The following is a 21,043-nucleotide window of genomic DNA, read 5'->3' as shown; positions in this document are numbered from 1 at the left end:
CAGTAGACACGAGTGATCTGTCAAAAAAACTCTGTTGGAAAAAGTACTTCCAATCTGATCACCCTTTATTTATATGTAATCTATTGGATAACTTTTCAATAAGTTACAACATTTATACAATTTTCGGAAATGCCTGGGTAAAATTAAATTTAGAAATTGTTTTTCTACCTGCAGAATCGCATCGGAGTCATTGCTCAGCGCTCTACCACATCGACCATAGCATCAGTAGCCTTGAAGGCGTTAGTACCAGCCAGTCAACTGTTCAGTTTCTTTTCATTCAATATAATTTGTCGAATTTACAACTGATTCGAAACTACTGAAAAATGGGACATTGCAGTCCTAAATGTAATGGCTGATTATAAGGAAAAGAGAAGGAACGCGAATTAGTTATGGTTTCAAATTCCCTCGAACCCACTAGGTTGGTACTATGTGTATGTGTAGCTTGCCTGGCAGGATTGTGTTAACTCAATTGAGAATCTCTGCAAAGTATCAATCAGGAATATGCATAGTCAGAAGCCAACTCAATTTAGGTGAAGCCAACCCAATTTAAGTGAGAAGCATTGTGAAGGCCAAAGTATAGAAAAATATACACGAAGATTGAAAAAGAAATGTTCAGTTGTAAAAACGGCGTCTAAGACAATGCTCAATGTAAAAAGAGGGCAGAGTATCAGAGTATTGCATGCGACAGAAAAGTCGGACAAGCAAAGCGGCTGCATGCGTCGATCTTAGGCGTCCGCTTCGAGCAATTAGCCAAGTCAAGTCTGCGCCAGCAGACAAAGTATGGGATGATAACACGAAGAGAAGGCATATAAAGGTCACCATCAGCAGGTGTTGCATAACTTTTATTTGTTGAATGGATTTCATTGTAAATAGACGGTGTCGACAACTTTTGCAGTTTGTCTGTGATTCGAAGACGCGCAAGTCGGTTCAGTGTATGCATGTATGTATGTATATATCTGTGGCATTTGGCTTAAATATGACAACTGCTGCTGATGATGCTGTTGTAATGTTGGCAATAGATTCATAGTAGGTCTCCGTTGGCTACGCTGAGCAGCAGCCTTTGTTGATTTGTTCACTTTCAGTTTCGTTTACCTGTGCACACGCGCTCTCGTCATAATACATTTTCTATGCGTATATTTAAATGTGTGTGTTGCAAACCTTTTAAAGTTGTATTTTCTTTCATATTTTGGTAGTTCATCTTACGTATGAGTGCGCATATATTTTTGTATTTTTTGTTTTTTTTTTTTTTATAGCTAACCGCTAAGCTCAGTTTTGTGTGTTACCTTATTTGCGTTTTTTTTTATACTGCGTGAACTTATGTAAGATCCCAGTTTGATTGAAAACACGTTGAGCTACATACATACATTTGTATATGTATGTGCCTCAAAAAACCAAATCACTCCCTTTCGAGCTTGAATTCAGGAGCATGCCGGATAACACAGAGCGAGTAAGCTTCTTATTTTTTCTATTGGTTATTGTTTGCTCAAATATTTGCAACATTTTATTATTACTTACAATAAAAATGAAACAGTTTCCCTGCCGTGAAGCTAAAAATATACATCCCACGCATACATAAAGAACAGTTCGCTCAATACCTGATTTAGCGCTTTAACGAACACAATCGGTCGATAAATAAAAAGTGATTTAATAATGTCTGGTTCAGCAAATATCTGTCAATTAACTTACGATAAAGTTTTGGGGAAGATGAGATGTCTGGTAATGGTAGCTGAAAGCTCTGAAAATAATAACTAAATTTTTTGTTATTGTTTTGCATTTTTATACATTTTTTTTTAATGATTTTTTATTAATTTTTAATTATTGTACCTACTTTCTGTGGCCACGGCAGGCCATGTAATTAATAAGGTACCTAATGCTATTGCAAGCCTTTCTAAAAATGTTTCTAAAATATCCGCTTGCTTCTTTTTCTTCTTTCGCGCGGTAACTCTAAGCTATTTTGATCGAGTTTAACGTTTCTTTCTCGTGCTAACCAAGGAGAGATTCTCCATTAAATTTCATGACATTACTGGTTCCTAAACAAGCGAAGTCCCTTAAAATGAAAAAAAAAAAATAATTGGTGCGTACACTTTTGTTAGGTGTTGGGCGAGCCTCTCCTCCTATCTGTTCCACAAATGGAGGGACCTACAGTTTTAAGCCGACTGAGAACGGCAAATTGTGTTTAAGACGAGCCTTTTTGGAAGTTTGCCATTGCCGGCGAGGAGTGACCGGTATTGGAAAAAAAGTTTATATTATTTGATATTCATGAACGGGGCTTGAACCTACGCGCTTCCGAATGGTACTTACGCACCAGCTCATTCGGCTAAGGCGGCCGCGAAGTCTCTTACTCCTTCAAAATTATTACTGTCAACAGAGACGTGGGCGTCGATACGCGAGTGCACCGACTGCTTGTTCGATGACAGGAGGAACTTCATCTTGGCCTCTTTCGTCACAGCACCTATTCGCTTTGCTTCTTTTTCCTGCTTAGTAAAGGTACGACTAACAGCGGAGCTGTTCAGGACGATTATGTCAATATCTTCAGCAGAGGCCAGCAATTGTACGCTCTATAACAAATTGTGCCTGAGCGATTTAGTTTTGCGGATCGCAAAATCCTTTCTGGCATCAGGTTTAAGAAGTCACTCGACAGCGAGTCACCCTGTCTGAAACCTCGTTTGGTATCAGATGGCTCGGTGAGGTTTTTTCCACCCACAGCTGCTGGGATTGCTTAATGTCATCTTGCACAGTCGTATCAGCTTTGCGGAATTCAGACATCTAAACTCTCTTTCGTGCTGTCGAATGTGGCTTGATGATGGACGTAAATTTTCCTTCCATGGATTTTTTCACTTTACCAGGTACCAATAGAATCATATACACGATATTTAGAATAGTGCAGGGCCACCCTTCTTGTAGACTGGGCAGGGAACACTTAAATACCACTTGGCAGCCATGCTTTCTACCGATGATATTTTGTATAGGAGCTGATCCATGCACCTTACCAGCTCGAACCCGCAGTCCGTCGGCTCCCGGGGCTTTGTTTTTCTTAGCCGTGTTATCGCTATACGCACTTCGTCATGGTCACGTAGCGGAAACGTCGGGATCGTCACATCTCCTGAGACAGCAAGCTTGAAAAGGAGCACTTAATAATTTAAGTATTTCATTGTTCTTATAGGAAAAAGATCCGGTCGTGATACCTTCTGCAAACCGCCAAACTTTCTGTTATAATTTTTTTAGGCATTTTCCTTATCAGCCAGCATACTAGGCTTTTCGCACTCACATATTTCGGTCTCTCGTTTCTTTTTTCTTATAAAACGTCTCTCTTGCTTTCTCAACTCTAGAGAAGTAGTGCACCGCGTCCTCTTATCTTCAATAAAATTAGCATGTCGCGCGGCAAGTGCTATCAGTAAGACTACCCTTCAAGCTGCCCTTTATTATTAAATGCAGCCTTTGCAGCGCAGAACAGTCGGAGATTTGTTGAGGGTCGATCATTATTAGAAATGCTTGTTATTTAGAATTTAATACATAATGAGCTGAAGGTTGAACCTCGGACCCACTGGATGGTGGTTATTAAAAGCAACCAAAAGAACCCAAACTTTTGGCACCACACATAGGCATTTCTATTTTGTTATTATATTTTTAGTGAATGCTTAATATCGGCCGAGTTAGGAGCATTTGAGCGTCCATTGCTGCAAATCTTTAAATCATTTCTATGTAAGTTAACTTTTGAAGTCCGTGTATGCCATAACTTAAAATCTACTAGATCAACCGTCTTCTTCACATAATTCACCAAGTATCGATGGTTGCTTTTGTTTTTTTTTTATAATTATTGTTCTAACATTCAAAAATTAGCCTTTTTTAGCAAAAATGGCTTTTTGCTTTTTTTCAGATACAATTGTTGCATGTTCTACGAAAATTGAAAACGAAATTATTCTTGGCATATATACTTGAGAAACATTTCCTTGAACAAACTCATTTTTGTACAGCGTGCGCCATCTTTTATGTCGGTATGAAAACATTGAATAACTTTGACAAAAAAAAAAAATAACTGATTTGTATAAGTGTGGTATTTTTATTTGGTTTGGTTATTTATAATTTATTAAAACTATTTCTTGAATGCGATATCAATCAAGTGGCCACCTTTATTGGCATTTACAAACTGCGATCTTTTTTTTGCGTTTGTCATCACCTTGTCAAGCAATTCGGGTTTTATAGCGGCGATGCCTGTTTCAGTGTTAAGTGATGCATGGTTGAAATTGTACTACTGCATCGAAAACATGTATGTTGAAGTCGATCAGTTGGTAAATGACAAAGTTATTCAGCGTTTACATACCGACCCAAAAGATGGCGCATTCTGTGTTTCAAATTATTCTATTGTGAGTTATGGTGCACACTTTTTTTCCAGATCCCTTCGGAGAGTCGCTGTCACTCTCTCAATCTTCAATATTTTCCAATTAAAATTTGGGAACTTTTTTTCAAATGCTGCTTTATTTTTATATGGAAATTAACTGAATAAACTAACATTATTTGTATCGCCAAAAAATTGTTCAAACATGCTAATTCTATTTTCTATGAGTCCCTTCTAAGAGTAACTGGGTAAGAAAGTTATTAAGAAAAATTCTTATACTACTGTGTCCAAAAAATAAGGTGACATTTGATTTTAAACTGCGCGCTTTGAAGGATTAGGAGAATTCTTTTTTTTTTTAGGTTGGTAGTACTGTGAGTGACATCTATGTCAAATTTCATGTGAAATATTCATTTACTGTTTGAGATACGCGTCGTTTTGTGAGCTGCTAAAAGTGAGTTTCTCGTTTTTTGCAATGTCGAAATTTGTTGAGCAAAGAATTTGCATTAAATTTTGTTTGCGGAATCAATTTTCGGATACGTTGAGGATGGTGCAGAAAGCCTTTGGTGATGAGGCTATGTCTAAAAAAAATGTTTACAAGTGGTATAGTGAGTTCCAAGCCGGTCGTGAACGTGTCGAAGACGAAGAGCGTCCTGGGCGACCATCAACCTCAACTGACGAAGCTCACGTCCAACAAATCAAAGATTTGGTGTTGAAAAACCGTCGATTAACGATTAGAGACCTTGCTGATGATGTTGGCATATCGAAAGGCTCAGTCAATACCATTTTGAAGGATGTTTTGGGCCTCAAGCGCGTCAAATCTCGACTGGTACCGAAAACATTGAATTTTGGACTCGTAATTCGTGATCATTTCATCAAAAACTCAACCCATATCGTTCCGCAACCACCGTATTCACCTGATCTGGCACCGTGCGACTTCTGGCTGTTCAGCAGGCTCAAAAGACCGCTCCGGGGACACCGTTTTGACACGATAGAGGAGATTCAAGCCGCAACGAAGACGGAACTGAAGGCCATCCCGGAAAGTGACTACAACCAGTGTTTCGAAAATTGGAAAAAACGTTGGCATAAGTGCATTGTGTCGGGAGGGGATTACTTTGAAGGGGATGAAATTGATTTGGAAGAATAAATAAAGAATTTTCAAAATAAATACAATGTCACCTTATTTTTTGGACACAGTAGTATTCTTTGCTAGTAAGGCTTAGTTTCAGCCACTAATTGTGATTATTTAGACTAATATCCATAGGGTTGTGATCACTAAGGTGCGGCGGAGACCTGCTAATACTATTAGATTGGACTACTTCCCTTCGATGGACAACTCATCGCCTCCACTTAACTTGGAAAATATGCTGTTTGAATTAGCCTAATATTTCTTTAATTTCGCTCCAGGGTGCAAGCAAAATAATTCAATGTAAATACAAGGTTTACTAGCATCTTGAATGATGAGCACTTTTGAGTAGAGTTGGGAAGAGAGTAAACAACCAAATGGTAAATACCAGGTAAAATGGAGAAAAGGGTAAACCCGTGTATTTGCCAAAAAGGTGAACAATCACAATGCGCAGAATAAAAACTTGCGAATATCATTACAAAGTTTGAAAATAAAAATAAAAAATGCTTAGAGGGCAGTTGAAAAATTACAACTGAAAACTAGATAACCAAATTATATAGGCATATTTTTTTTTTGCAACATTACATTATACACGGCGGTGCAAAATTAATCATCAAATTTTGATTTTGGATGATGTAAAGCTTTATTTTGACCTTTAGGCGCTCCATTGCTTGCCTGCTTGTATGCTGCAACAGTATAGTTTTCAAGTGTAAAATAGAATTGACGTAGGACGCCATTTGAAAAAATTGTAAACTTTTCGATAAGGTGATTAACTTTGCGCCACCTTGTATTATAAATACTAAATCAAAATTTTGTCATTGTCGCGGAGTATTTCATTGCTAATTTTTCTCCAAAAAAAATAAAAGGGAGAATGAAGTGTAAAAGGCATGAACCTAGTCGAAGTGGAAGATGCTTCTTCAAAATAATTAGCAGAATTGATGATTTCATGCAAATCTATTACAACTTTTATGGAAGTACTCCAGTTGTATGCTATAAGACATATTTTTGCGGCATTATCTAAGCTTAACTGTTCGCTCAAACTATTTGCCCTTACAACATAGTTGAACACTTCCAGCGATTCGTTAAATGTTTTGCTATTTTATTAACATTTGGCCATCTATAAATCGTGTCGCAATATTTGCAAGTAACTGATTTTATATTGGTTACCCTTGATGTAAAGTGCTTCCATATTATTCAATTTTATATCTTCGTATAACTGAGCCTAACAACAATTAAAGTTTATTGTTTCAATTCTTCAGTATTAACTTCACTAATAAAAACCTACTTTCTTCAAAACATTCATTCAATTCAAGCCGCTTTTCGATATTTAAATACACAAGCCCTGTTGAAAAAAAGTAAAATTAGTGAGCTATTTTAAATAGCGTGTGGACTGATAATTTTAGACATTTATATACGATACATAATATATATCTTGTCATAAATACGAGGGACTCCTTTTATATTTTGCGTCCAATTATGATAACACAATAAAATAATAATGAAAAAGACTTTGTTGGTTTTGTAAATCTTCTGCTGAGATGTCATAATAATTCTATAACACTTTTCAAAGTACTTTTGCCACTCAGAGGTGGTATAAACGAGCTGTTTAAGGGCTTGAACAACTTTGTTGACCTCGAATTTTATTTTTTATGTTAGGTTACAAAAGGTATTCATTAGGTGCCAAATCAGCACGCAGGCTTAAGTCCAAGATTCTCATGCATAGATACAAGATTTGATCTTATGATGTCACAGACGTGCTTCGTTTGGGACGAATCAGTTTTGGGTAATTGTCAAATTATGCGGTATCCAACAAGATACCGCCGAAACCGAATAGATTGGTATGTGAAATTCAGAGAGAACGTAGGTTCGAATGAAGAAACAGTTTTTTCTAATAGCGGTCGCCGCTCGGCAGGCAATGGCAAACCTCCAAGTATATGCAGTTCTGCCATGAAAAAACTCCTCATAAGAAATATCTGCCACTCGGGGCCGCCTTGAATCTGTAGGTCCCTCCATTTGTGGAACAACAGCAAGACGCACGCCTCAAATAGGAGGAGGGGCTCGGTCAAACAGACAAAAAGGGTGTACGCGCCAATTATATATATATATATATATAATAAGAATAAATCTTCTTGACGCTCAAATGTTCATGCAATATTAAATGTGCTGGTTCCACTGATGCGTAAGAAATCTTATACCTTGCGATATGTCACCTGACGAGACATTTAAGGGTTTGCGTTTGAATCAATTTAAAAGTATTGGCCAACTCTAATCAATTCGAGTGATGTTTACACTATACACGTTTTAAATTTTATTATGAAATAATATTGTATTTACTAAGATTATTTGACAAATTAAACGATTTTTTAGCTCCACTTTCAAAAATAAGATTTTACAAGAAATAAAAACAGGAGCATATTCAAGTCCATATTTTTATACACATATGACGAGCTGGTGTTATCAATTGACGCACATCATCAATCGTTTCGAGAGCAATAACCGTTTTTGGACGGCCATCACAAAATTCATCCTGCAAGGTTTGACGGCACGTTAGAACTCGTTGCACCAGCGTTTTGCAGTGATTAAGTGTGGTGCTTCAATGAAAATATGCTTACGGGTGTTAAGTTCATTTTGTGGTTAAAAAAATATCTAAATTATCATTTGCCCTAATTACTCTAAACTGTAAATTTTTGTAAATTTTTACTTTCTTGTTGTTGGTCCAAAAGCAAAAACTAAATATGTTACTCTTGGTCAATGTGCTCTGGTGATATAACTTATTTTAGTGATGTCTAAGTAAACTTTTCCAGTTAATTATAAAAGCAAATTTTGCATATAATTTCAACATTGTAGTAACAAAACATTGTAGTAACAAAACATTGTAGTAACAAAAAACAAAAATTAATTTGATTACACAAGTACATAAATATATATATTGTTTTTGCATAGATAAATATGTACTCCTATATCAGTGATCGCAAATGCGTGTATGTTGATTGCTATGTAACTTACTTATGTACGAACATACGTACGAGTAATTGGTATATGAAATCCACATAGGAAGATCTGATTGTAATACAAGCAACACCAATTTGAATGCAAATATCCCTTCATGTGTATGTACATATGTACGTAGCAATGTTAAAAGGTGTGATTACAATCCAAAGTGAAAGTGTCAAAATGATGTTCGCACACTTTTTACCCCTGTCGCACCATGCAATTTTAACTATTCGCCCTACAAGCTCTTTGCACCTCTAATAGGCCAATGCGAATGCGTTAATAGATGTTGCATAAGCTAATAGATGAGCGAACGAATAGTTTAGCTGATGGAAGGTTGGGCGCCATAATCGAAGTGCATGTTTGAGATGAGATTTCTATTATGCGGTGCGAGTTTTCATCGTTTTCAGTAGATTTCTTCATTGAAATTGCTTCCTACTTCAAGCTTAAAAAATACAAAATCATGGTTTTTTGCCCTTCTCAAGTGAATGATAATCAACAAGTTTTTAACCTTGCGTGCAGCTTTGCACTAAAAGTCATTCGTTTTAAAACTTTTACTCTAAAATTATTTTGAAAAATACCTCAAATGTTTTTATTCCACATCAAGTTTCAGAAAGCATGTTTTTCTTTTACGTGATTCCTGCTGCTGATGCTTCACTCGAGTGTTACTTTCTCTAACAGCATATAATAGCTAGCATACGCGGATGAAATAAGCCTCAGCATTCGCTTATCCTTTTCCTGTTGGATAAACTGAGAAAATTGCATGTATGTACATATGTACATATATTGATAAACGAATATCCATTTCGAATCAATCAATAGGTCAGTTCATTTCCGTCACTGGCAATTACAAGACTTCAACATCCTTTAGTGAATTTAGACCCAGTGGTTGTGCTGGCCTGCCTATGTGGTGCGAATGGATATTAATGCTCTGGCTTATCCTTGTTATAGGGGGATTTCCTTCGTTTAGCGGTTTTTTTTGTTTTTAGAAGTATAGAAGATATTTTTTTCAATTAAAACATTAAACAACCATACTGAATTTGGCTTCATATTCCTGCAATGTTTTAAACACATTAAATAACTTCGGTCAGATGATTAATCGACTATCTACTATGAAGAACATCCTGTCGGCCTACCTATTCAAGCATGACCATACTCGTCTCACTAATATGTGACCAAATATTGCCTTGAGATGGCTTAAGAACATCAATTGTAATTAATTCATCAGCATAGACTAATATTTTGGTGTTGCACAATAAAACTATATGAAACTAGTAGAACAGGGCAATCATATCATTTACCTACATATGAGCTGGTTTTTTTGAAAGTGGTATAAGTATTTTTTTTAATATATTGAGACATTTAAGGGTTTGCGTTTGAATCAATGTAAAAGTATTGGCAAACTCTAATCAATTCGAGTGATGTTTTTTACACTATACGTTTTAAATTTTATTATGAAATTATATTTACTAAAATTATTTGACAAAATAAACGATTTTTTAGCTCCACTTTCAAAAATAAGATATTACAAGAAATAAAAACAGGAGCATATTTAAGTCCATAGTTTTATAGACATAAAGCTTAACTGAAATATATTTTTATGTAAAAAGTAATAGTCAAAATGAACACATTTAAATACACGAATAAACAAGTTTATTAAGAGTTCATTTCAATTATATTAAAAATATAAAAATGAAAATTACTTCATTAAGATCTTTGAATAAAAAAAAATATATTTTAAACTTAGTTTTCTGTTACAGTTATCAAATTGAAGCATTTATGGTGAATAGGTGGTATTTAAAGTAATGAACTTATCATATCGTCATATTTCTCTCTTGTTATGCTCCTTGAAGTTTTATAAAGTGGTAACATGTTAATTGTGCAACATTTTTTGGTCTTCTCTTTTTTCCAAATAAAAAAATTGTTTTAAATGGAGCATTTTCTTCCATTCTAATTTTATAAAAAAAAAATTTTTGAGGTTCATTTCCTTTGAACCTCATCCACCATATTTCAAGCCAGTTAACAATTTCTCTCTCCGTATTTTGTTTCTGTTTGATATTGCCACTTCTAGAGATTTGGTTGAGACAAAGTCTTCTCTTTTCATTTCATACAAAATGAAGCTGTTTTTCTTTCGGCAAGCCTTTATTGCCTTATAATAGTCTTCGGCAGTGTAGGTATAATTGATCTTTTTTCTTTAAGCCTGTTTCCACAACCGCAAAATCTCTGTATTTGGAAGAAATGAATGACGCGACAGTAAAATTGTGTGTGTGTTTTTTTTCTAATTTTCCTAAGTTTATTTTGTAAATGATTTCGAAATCTACAGTTTAGCAACACTGTGTGGTGAGAGAGCAATCAGCTGGCACTATTCTACGGAATTTTACAAAATCCTACGATAATATCTACGATACTACGAAATTGACACTGGTTTATTTTCTAGTGGACCTAAGTTAAAAGAACACCAATGGATTTTAAATGTTTACTAAACTATCTAAATCATTTTATTGCATTTTATTGAAGAAGTAATGGGGTCACAATTATCTAACCAAGCCTAAGCTAAAATGGGCTAATCCACTTCTAAAATTAAAACTCACCCTTTTTTCTAAATACTTATATATTATGTAATTAATTTATATCTATATCTGTGCATATGTAAGTGGGCGCTCTCTTCTTGCTATTTAAGTATAGTCTCCTGGAGAATGGCACAAAGTGGTCCATCGAATAAAAAGTGAAGCAAAAGTGCGCTGAGATACGTCACCAGCAAACATCCGATAAATATGGAAAACTAAAAATTTAAGTAAAATTTAACAAAACAATTAAATATCAACTATTCTCGAAGTTCAGAACACTAATGGTCCAACTTACTGTTTGTCCTATCGAGTTGTAGATGGGTGTGTCTCCTGTGAACACGAGTAGTCGAATTATGAGAGGAGCCCCAAGAAGACTAACCGGTGACAGACGCTCCAAAGCATGCAGATACCTCCCGTCAAGCAAAAAGTTCAACGGTTTCCAAGTTTGATGAGTTTCAACTGTGAGAGTAGTCCAGAGCAGCATCAGAGACCACATCGCGTGCGAAATGGTGAAGAGTATCGCCTGACACCAACGTCCAGATTTTATATTGGGTATTAGCATTTCGTAGCCGTATTGGTAACCGAATATAAATAAGCCGAACATTAGCAAATAAGCCAGCCATCCTGTTGGGATGTTGAGAAAAAAATGTAGATATGAAAATAAAATTTTTTAATATTTTAATTACCACAAATTTGTATCACAATATGCATTTTCATATTAGATTGTGTGCGCTGCAAGATATACCCGACACAAACGCCCAATACATATGGAGAAATGCGCAAACAGATGTTGTCGAAAACCAAATGGAAGTCAGCCAATTCGTTTTGCATATAAGTGCTGTTGTGTATGGCCAAATAAAGTTTTTAGTACTAAAAATAAAAAATTAATATTCCGTTGTAATATTTACTCCAGCGAGAAATCAGTGTTGGTGATTGGATTAGATTCCCATACTATGGACGCTAGTATGGAGATGACAAACGTGGCTATTCCAATAATTATCGCATAGACTGAGTGGATCTGTGCGAGAAGTAAAACCAAGCAAGCAACAATGAAGAATTGCATTTCGAGCGAAAGAAACCATGTCCAGGGCATGCACTTGAAAAACAATAAAAAAGATAACAATTGGCTTATCAGTCGGTCAATTGAAGTGAGAATTTGTTTTTTTATATTTAAGTATATATTTTTTCATTATTATAAGCATATGTTACAATATTTACATAATTAGTTATATACATATATTATATTTTTAATTATTATTATTGGTACGTTCCAAGGTTGGTAGAATTCAAGATTACGTACACAGCTTGAATTGAAAAAGGGTGCGCAACTTTTTGTACACTAAACAAATTAGAGCAAAAATCTGGAATACCGTCAGCTCAATAGCTTAAGCACGGTAAACGCAATTTTCCAAATTTACCTACTTTCCCTGTTTCCAAATATGTGCCATCCAAAAAAAAAAAAACATTTTCAAACTCACTTCTCCAACCCAAACGTATCCGTTCCATCCTCACTCCCGCATAATAGTCAGCGCATCATTTGCATTGTGGCTGATAAAGCAAGCTAAAAACAACGAAAAACACACAGTTACACATTGCATCAGGGGTGCCAGCAAGAGGAAGCGTGCAACCGCGTTAATAGAGCAGACATATCAACTTTAGCGAAGTCCTCAACCATCTGTACGACCGTTCTGGCAGAAAAATTTTAAGCACAGATGGCGCTCCAAGCAGTAAGAAGGCGTTGTTCGTAAGTTAGAGCTGGTAGCGGTAGGCTAATCACCTACCCTGTCAAATAGATTAACCTAATCACAGCAAGACAAATGTCTTGTCGAGGCCCTAAAGATGTGGTCAACATCAGATCGTTAAGTGGCTCTCATCAATTTTGAGGAAAATTGCTACAGTAACCGAGGTTATGACAGCGCTTTATTCCAGAGGTCGGCAAAACGTGAGATAGTGTTGGTAATATACATAAAAAAAATCAACGCAGCCATTATCACGTGTGCATTACGAGTTCAGGAATACGAGGTGTGTTCAAAAAGTATCGTGAATTTTGAATTTTCGCAGGTTACGTACATTGGAATTTCGATTTTTTTGTGGCGATATGTTGGTACTCATGTCTATCACTCATGCCGACGAGTTCGGCCTTTTTGAATGTTCAGTTAATTGTTGACAGTCGCTTGGCTTGCACGTGTTTCGACTTTTCTTCAATTTTTACCTATTCAAAAAGATGGATCAAAGAACCTGTATGACATTTTGTGTGAAAAACGAAATTAAGTGCGTAGATGCATTCCGTATGTTGACTGTGTCATACGGAGAATCTACTTTGGACCAAAGCAACGTTTATCGGTGGTACAAAATGTTCTCAGAAGGCCGAGAAGATGTGAACGACGAAAAGCGTGCCTGACGCCCGAACACTTCAACAACAGACGAAAAAATTGATGAAGTGAAGAAAATGGTATTGGCCCATCGTCGAATCACCGTCTCGGACTCGGTCCGCAACAACCCAAATTTGCTCCAGAGGGTCATTACTGGTGACGAATCGTGGGTTTATGGTTATGACGTGGAAACTAAAGCTCAATCATCTCAACGGAAGCTGCCGCACGAACCAAGAGCGAAAAAAGCGCGCCAAGTTCGGTCGAATGTAAAAGATTTGCTTACCGTTTTCTTCGATTGCAGGGGCATTGAGCATCCTGAGTTCTTGCCACAGGGTAAAACGGTCAATAAGGAATATTACCTGCAAGTTATGCGCAATTTGCGCAAAGCAATCCGCCAGAAACGCCTGGATTTGTGAAGAATTGGCTTTGGCTCTTGCATCACGGTAACGCCCCTGCTCACACACCGCTGCTTGTGCGCCACTTTTTGGCCAAAAACAACACACTAATGATGCCACAGCCACCGTATTCACCAGATCGGGAACTGAACAAGATAAAAAAAGTTGCTCGTAGAATTTTGCTTCGAATGGCCAAATCTTGTAATCTATCATCCATTGGCAACACTCTGTATTCTCTAAACCTTAAGTACAATCGATGTCGTATACAAAAAAAAAATCATTTGTCCTTTGAAAATTTCATGTTAAAATTGTACATTGTACTATTTCGCCTTCTTTGAATATTTTCTTATACTTAATCGATGTGGTTAAAAACCTACGGAGAGAGTAAGTATTTTGGGGCAGTTTACAATTAAATTCAAATAATAGCAAATAACCGTGGGGAAAAAATAACTAAATGTATGCACAGTTGTACTCAACTAATTGAGCCAGCAATATTTTGACTTTTTAAAAACAAAAGTCTAACTCATTATATGAGAAGTTCCATATAAATCTACTTTTCAAACTGCAAACAAAAATTATAAAAATTCAACAAAAATTCAATTTCCACCAAAATTTCAAGCTTTTTATTCAAAATTTCTGAATCAAATTTAGGTACACAGTTTTATAGCCAATTTTAGTACAATGAAGTGCTAGTTTAAAGTAGCTTATTAAGAACACAGTACAATAGTAGTTTTGTAACAGAATAACCAGCGGTAGCAAAAACAAGAAAAAAAGGAGTTTAACTTTTTGTACTTCCGCAAATACCGATTATATCTCTCTTAACCCTAAATTTATTTTGATGTGCCAACTTTTCTTAGGTTACTCTTTTGCAAAATAAAATATAAATCTCTTGGACTCTGTCAGTTCTTTATTGGAACAAATTACGCGCTTGCCTACTTTATGGTGGTTTTGTAAGCTAACAGCCCTAAAACCCGATGGCAACAACATCGTCCGAAGACTTGGCAAGACTTATATTTTCCTTCCCCAGAAGCCACCTAATAAAGCAAGTTTTTCTTTAAAATAAAATGCAAACTTTGCAAACTTGAAACTTAAAAATTACTGTTACTAATCACATTGACCAACAACGGCCATATAATCCCGAAAGTACATCATGAGCAAACCACTTTTGTGCAACAAAGTTACAGTCCAGGTCGGATGTTTTTTTCTTTGAAAATATTTATCAGAAAATTTCAATGTGAGCTACCGAAGCCATAAAAGCCGCCAATATAAGCTTTTACTCATAATTGACAGAAATACTCCCCTGCTTCATACGAAAAATATTAATTTTCGGTAGCGTGCCAATAGTACGAGTAGTTCCAAGTGTATAGAATTATGTGAGTTGCTTTTTCCACTTACCCGTTGCTCTAATGGAAAGAAAGTGTCCACATACAGAACGTTGCTTAATTTTTTATTACATGTTTTGTAGTCTAAGGATGGAATCTCCAGTGCGATATTGTAGTGAAAATGTTTGTCCAAAAGATGTTCAGCGAATGTGCAAAACGCAAAAGATGGACTCAGGCTAAAATTGTGAAGTAAAAAAGGATTTTTTAGTTGACTTCTTAAAATAATAAAAATTAATAACATTTTCTAAAAAATTTTATTTAATTTCATCTAAATTGAAATTAATCTTTCTACTTTACTTAATTAACCAATAAGGGGGACCCGTGAGTCCTTATAATTCCATAATAAAATATTAATAATTCGTTCATAAATCATCAGTTACTTACTGATAACACTTTATACAAGTGTAAATTAGCAAAACTACAATAAAAATTTTAATAATAAAAACTTTAAATAATAAAGACTTTTTGTCAAATCCTTTTGACATTTTTGGTCAAATATAATTGGTCGAATTTAAGACTGGTTCAGAATATAGAAGGTTACGTATTCCGCCTCTACTCGGCTAACTGTGAATTTGGTAGAATCAGTTGTTTACAAACAACCTTTTTCTATCTGTTCTCTTATAAAGGGTTTTTCAACAAGAGGTGTTATTTTGATATTCAAAGAATGGTTTCGTTGCTTGTGTGGCACGTAGCACCGTCTTGTTGAAAATAAACGTTGTCCAGATCAATACCATCCAGTTCGGTCCATAAAAAATCGTTAACCATCTCTCGATAGCGCAATCCATTCACCGTATCTATTGCTCCAGCTTCATTTTCGAAAAAGTAAGGTTCAATGAGTCCGCCGGACCATAAATCGCACCAAATAGTCACACGTTGAGGATAGAGAGGCTTTTCAACAATAACTCTTGGATTTTCTGAGCCCCAGATCCGACAATTTTGCTTGTTGATGAAGTCACCGAGGTGGAAATGGGCCTCATCACTCAAGATGATGAAATGCATGAATTTCAACGGCCCAATCAGCAAAGACACGATGTTGTTGATGATCGGCCGGCTTGAGTTCTTGTGCTCACTGGACTTTATAAGCCTTAAGACCCAAATCTTTATGCATAATACGGTGTAATGGCGTTTGTAGAATGCCTAATTCCAAAGAACGACGAGGAATGGGCCACCCTGGGTTTTCTTCAACACTTTCGGCTACAACAGCAATATTTTCGGCTGTTCTTGAGCGACGTGCACGGGTTTTATTCTTCACATCACTAACTTGTCCCAACAGCTCGAATTTTTTCACCAATTTCTGTATTGCGGTCCGACGAGGTGATTCACGAGACCGAAAAATGTTCGAGTTTTACAAACCGTCTCTGCCAAATTTTCACCATTTTTATAACGAATTTTAACAATTTCAATGCGTTGTTTAAGCGTGTATCGTTCAATTTTTATTAATGGCGTAATTTCTACTTGTCAAATATCAAAAAATGACAGCTTCAAAAGTGACATCTACAGAAATAGCGGGCTATTAAAAACTAACACCTGTTATTGGAAAACCCTTATATTATCTCCTTTATTTACACTAACCTCACCTAAATTTATATTTTCGTCTATAATTTTAACTTTAAATTTTCGTCTCTTTTTCCCACTTCAATTTGTGCAGTCTTGTATTCTATCATTAGTGTGTTCCGAACTATCGAAGAAGGAATGTAAGTCATATTAAATCTCCTCTGTTTCGTCTAGTACTATTCTTGCAGCGTTGGAGATACCACATACCTGAGGCGACAAACCGTCTTGGATTGTGTGGGACCGTCGCGCAATTGCTGATACATATAATTCCGCACTATAATAAGCATTAAAATTTTCCCGTGAAACGTCCAATACGTTCCGCATTCTAGAATCGGTTATTGAAGCAAGGTTACGTACGATGCATTGGCTGTCTATTCCATGGTGAAAAGATTTATATAGGGTGGGCCATGTAAAATTTGCTTTTTGAATCGGCTATAAAAAAAACTAATCAATATTTTTTTCAAACTTTTTTTTTTATTTTGAAGATTGAACACTGTTATTTATGAATAAAAAATAATATCGTTCAAATGACTGCCACGACTGGCTTTACAGTACGCCATTCGATCAACCCAATTTTTAAGTACATTTTCGATTGTTTGGGCTCCAATTTCATGAATGGACAACTTAGCGTCCCATTTCGTAAATGTCAAACCTTTAAGTAAATTATGAACACATTTGACATGTCATTTGTGTTACCATTCTCTAAAAAATAGGTGGTTCAAAAAGTAAACACCATATGGCCCACCCTGTAGAAATGTTTCCAAGATCAGACTGATTGGACGAGTGTGTGAATACGTGTGAAATGAGTGGGACCCCATGTGACGTGGCAGCCGAAGTTACCGGCTCAATTTTGTTTTTCACCACAGCAGATTACCAAACCTGGTAATCTATCATCCTTGGTCTATTCATTATTCATTCATTTTATTACTCTCAGCGAGTAGGAGTGAGTGGAACCATTTTCATGAATTACAGAAAGGACTGCCGGCGTTTCATTTATTTCAATTTTATTTCCACGGTTTAAAATTGTTTAAATATTTTCTACAGCAATGCTTTTGTCTTTGCTAGGGCTCCAGCACAAGCGCTACTTTGTAGCACGAACAGGGGGCTGTTGCTTTGACTTCGAATAAAATGGATAGCAGAGACGACAGCATATGAAAAGGCTACTCACACTTCGATTAGTGTAGCCAGCAATTTTGAAAAAAAAGAGGCACGCTAAATACATACTACTTTCTTTGTACCTGTTCCAAGGTGTGTAAAGCTCCGCATTGGTATTTCTAAAAGCTGGTTCAACTAGCTAATCGTTGTGCTTTTCGAGAAGTGTGAGCATTCACATTAACCAACATGGACTAACTTTCTTCCATGTGCAAGGGGACTTAAGGTTAGGTTGTAGCGGCTCTCCACTATGTGACACATTCAGCCTCATATGATTCCGCATGGGGAGCTTGTGCTGATCTCCCTAAAACCAATGTGAACTTTCCAAACATTTTAGAAGATCCCTGATTTTCACAGCACTAAGTTCTTCCAACTTAATAAAAAATTGTCTACTTAAAGTGGTGAATCTGCTGCTGAATAGAGCAGGACAGTGGCTCAGAAGGTGTGAAATCGTCTTTTCGTCTTCCTCGTTTCGACACCTTCTGCAGAAGGCATGTGTCTGCAGGCCTAGCCTCTGAGCGTGTCTGCCCATAAGACCTGTGCCCCGTTATAACAGAAATCAATGCTATGTTTATCTCGGCTAAGCAGAGATTCTTTGCGTTTGGCATAGAGAGTCGATCGCAATTGTCGAGTCGCCATCTTTCGTTCGCTTTTCTTAAAAATTTCTCAAAAATAAGTAGCTTATATGTTTGTTGGGGTATACCGATCTTATTTTCAATATTCTCGTTAGGAAGTACGCTGCCGAGTCTCGCCATTTCATCTGCCCTATAATTCCCCTTGATGACCAGGAACCCATGCTATATTTGGGCGAAATGACGCAGCCATATCTTTAAGAGATGTGCGGCCTTTCATGACTACCTTGGGTGTTGTCGACTACTTAGTGAGTGATTTTTTCGCCGCCTGGCAGTGAAAATGTAGATATCATTTTCCAGATATCATTATCGGTACCAGTGTCACGACTCGAATTATTGCCATCAGTTCAGTTTGAAAAACACGGGAACAGAAAGCCGGGTAGCCGAGAACTAAAGAAGATCTCCAAATGTTCGCAATATACGCATACTCGTGAATCGTCCGTGTAAATGAAAATGACAAATCGTTCCAATTAGTTCTCTGCTAATCTGTAATTTCATAATTTAATTCTTCCATCAGCTAATACTAATTTTTCGACTTTTTAAGTATTTTCTTCGCTCACTATCGACGCTGGCCGAACTTATGATTTTTCAACAAGAAGTGTCAATAAGCTTCTTGGGCGGGAGAATTTCTAGTCTCCGTTCTTATAGTGTTGTTGCTTGCTGAAGGGATAGCTGTTTATGAACCATATAAAAGACGGGGGTGTTTTTTGTGCCAACAATAAGTTCTTTTTGTACGGAGGTGATGAATCATCGCTAACTACCTTAGGTCGTACCATAACGAACCGCTTCTCGTAGGTTAAATACAAGCAACCAAATACTAATACATATATAAATCACAGTATTGTACTTTATTGTGTTCCTTATCTAATGCTGCGTTTATCTACGCGTGAAACTGAAACCCCAATCAAGTCCATCAATTTACGTTCTTCACCCTGCATACATATACCATATGTGTGCGTAGTTACGTTCTCTGCCTAATTTGCTGTCTAGCAAAGTCACCAACCAAAATCTAAGACTCACAGTGACATCTGGTCACAAAATAATTGTACGAATGTTAATGTTCAGTGATAATCCTTCCGACATACTTTTAGGCGCAATAGTACAAACAGTAGTACGAAATTATAAAAATATTATTACATTTTTTATGTAATTCTTTTATTTAAAAAAAATTGACTTAAAGAGTAAATCTTATAAGCTAATTGTAATATAAAGCGATAGCGTCGAGGCCTTACGTTTAAACTGTGTATATGGAGTACTTTTGTATTGTGTCTTAAATTCTATGGTATAGGTTGGTTATTTTAAGGAATTTGGTTATTAAAGATATGGAATCGGAGGTTGGGGAAGATAAACGCGTCATTGGATTTGAGTTGCTGAAGATTTGTCTTCTGCGGGCGGTGTATAGTGGGCAATAAAGGAGGATATGGGGTATGGTACATCTTACGTCCGGGTTGCACGTATAAATTATTACATAGCATTTTATATTTATAAAAAATTTTATATTTGTAATAATTACTCTAAACTAAAGTTTTGAGAAAAACTATTTCGAAAATAATGTAATTTTTGATCATTGGGTATTACACAACTCAGTTAAAGATGTTTCAACGTATTTGTCTATCATCTACATCTCTTATCAATACGAGCTGTAATATTGACACAAGGAGAGTATCAAATTTCTCAGAGCTTATTTTTTCTTCTTTTTATACTTATTTGATTTAAAATTAAAATGCTGTTCAAAATTGTCTAATAATCTGCTTAATAATTCAAGCAATGACATTTTCAGTTTTGATACTTACGAAAGAGCTTTCTGCAGAGTTAACTTAAGTATAAACAGCATTTGTTGGGAAACTTGATATTTCTCGCTGGGGAACCTGCTTAGAAACTCCGAGGCCAATTTTGAACCACTGCATAATGAAAAAAGGAGTAAGTACAATGTCTCATATTTCATTCTCAAGAATAATCAAGTGAAGTAGTGAAATGATCTGTAAATATTGGCTGCATTTCACTACTTCCGCAGTAAGCGACTGTTTGACTCAACTTCACAAAGAAATAAACGTCAATCAGGAAACTGGCGTAATATAAAGCAGGAACTCTTGACGCTTCCATTCCATTCTTGGGCCCAATATTGCTTGATACTGCTTTGATTTGTGTCTCCAAATATTCATAAATTAAGAGTATTGTAAAAATTACATAGATAATGGACTGTGGCGTTACGTCGCCAACAAATAAATTATAAAGGACATTGTGTGGTGAAATAGCATCTAAAATATCATCCAATTTATGTGATCGCGGCTTAGTCCAAACTTTCGGCATGTTCACTGCTGGAGAAATGATTTATAACAGTATATTTTATAAAAAAATTTTAATACCAATTAGCTAAATAACGAACATTAGTCAAGACACGCACAAGTAAAATAAAAACGGCTTTTTTTGGAAAAATAGAATATAGTGGTTATGCGAAAATATCAAATAAGTTTAATGAGCATTTGTGTCAAGTGTAAAGCTTATACAAATAAGCAATAGAAAATGTCAGATTTGCCAA

At 36.0% G+C, this 21,043-nt stretch overlaps 1 protein-coding gene across 1 annotated transcript; it reads right to left on the bottom strand.

Annotated features, from left to right (window-relative positions):
* Positions 1-11,106: 11,106 nt before the first annotated feature.
* On the bottom strand, positions 11,107-20,638 carry LOC129239272 (uncharacterized). The gene is made up of 7 exons (XM_054874654.1): positions 20,540-20,638; positions 20,298-20,405; positions 15,180-15,342; positions 11,926-12,113; positions 11,704-11,855; positions 11,313-11,641; positions 11,107-11,232 (listed from the first exon to the last, which is right to left on the bottom strand). The coding sequence occupies exons 1-7, from the start codon at positions 20,605-20,607 to the stop codon at positions 11,122-11,124; spliced, it is 1,119 nt and encodes a 372-aa protein (XP_054730629.1). The 5' UTR covers positions 20,608-20,638; the 3' UTR covers positions 11,107-11,121.
* Positions 20,639-21,043: the final 405 nt, after the last annotated feature.

The sequence above is a fragment of the Anastrepha obliqua genome, chromosome 2, assembly GCF_027943255.1.
Source record: "Anastrepha obliqua isolate idAnaObli1 chromosome 2, idAnaObli1_1.0, whole genome shotgun sequence".
NCBI classification, from domain to species: Eukaryota; Metazoa; Arthropoda; class Insecta; order Diptera; family Tephritidae; genus Anastrepha; species Anastrepha obliqua.
Note: the sequence above shows the minus strand (reverse complement) of the source record. Positions and strands in the feature narration are given on the sequence as shown.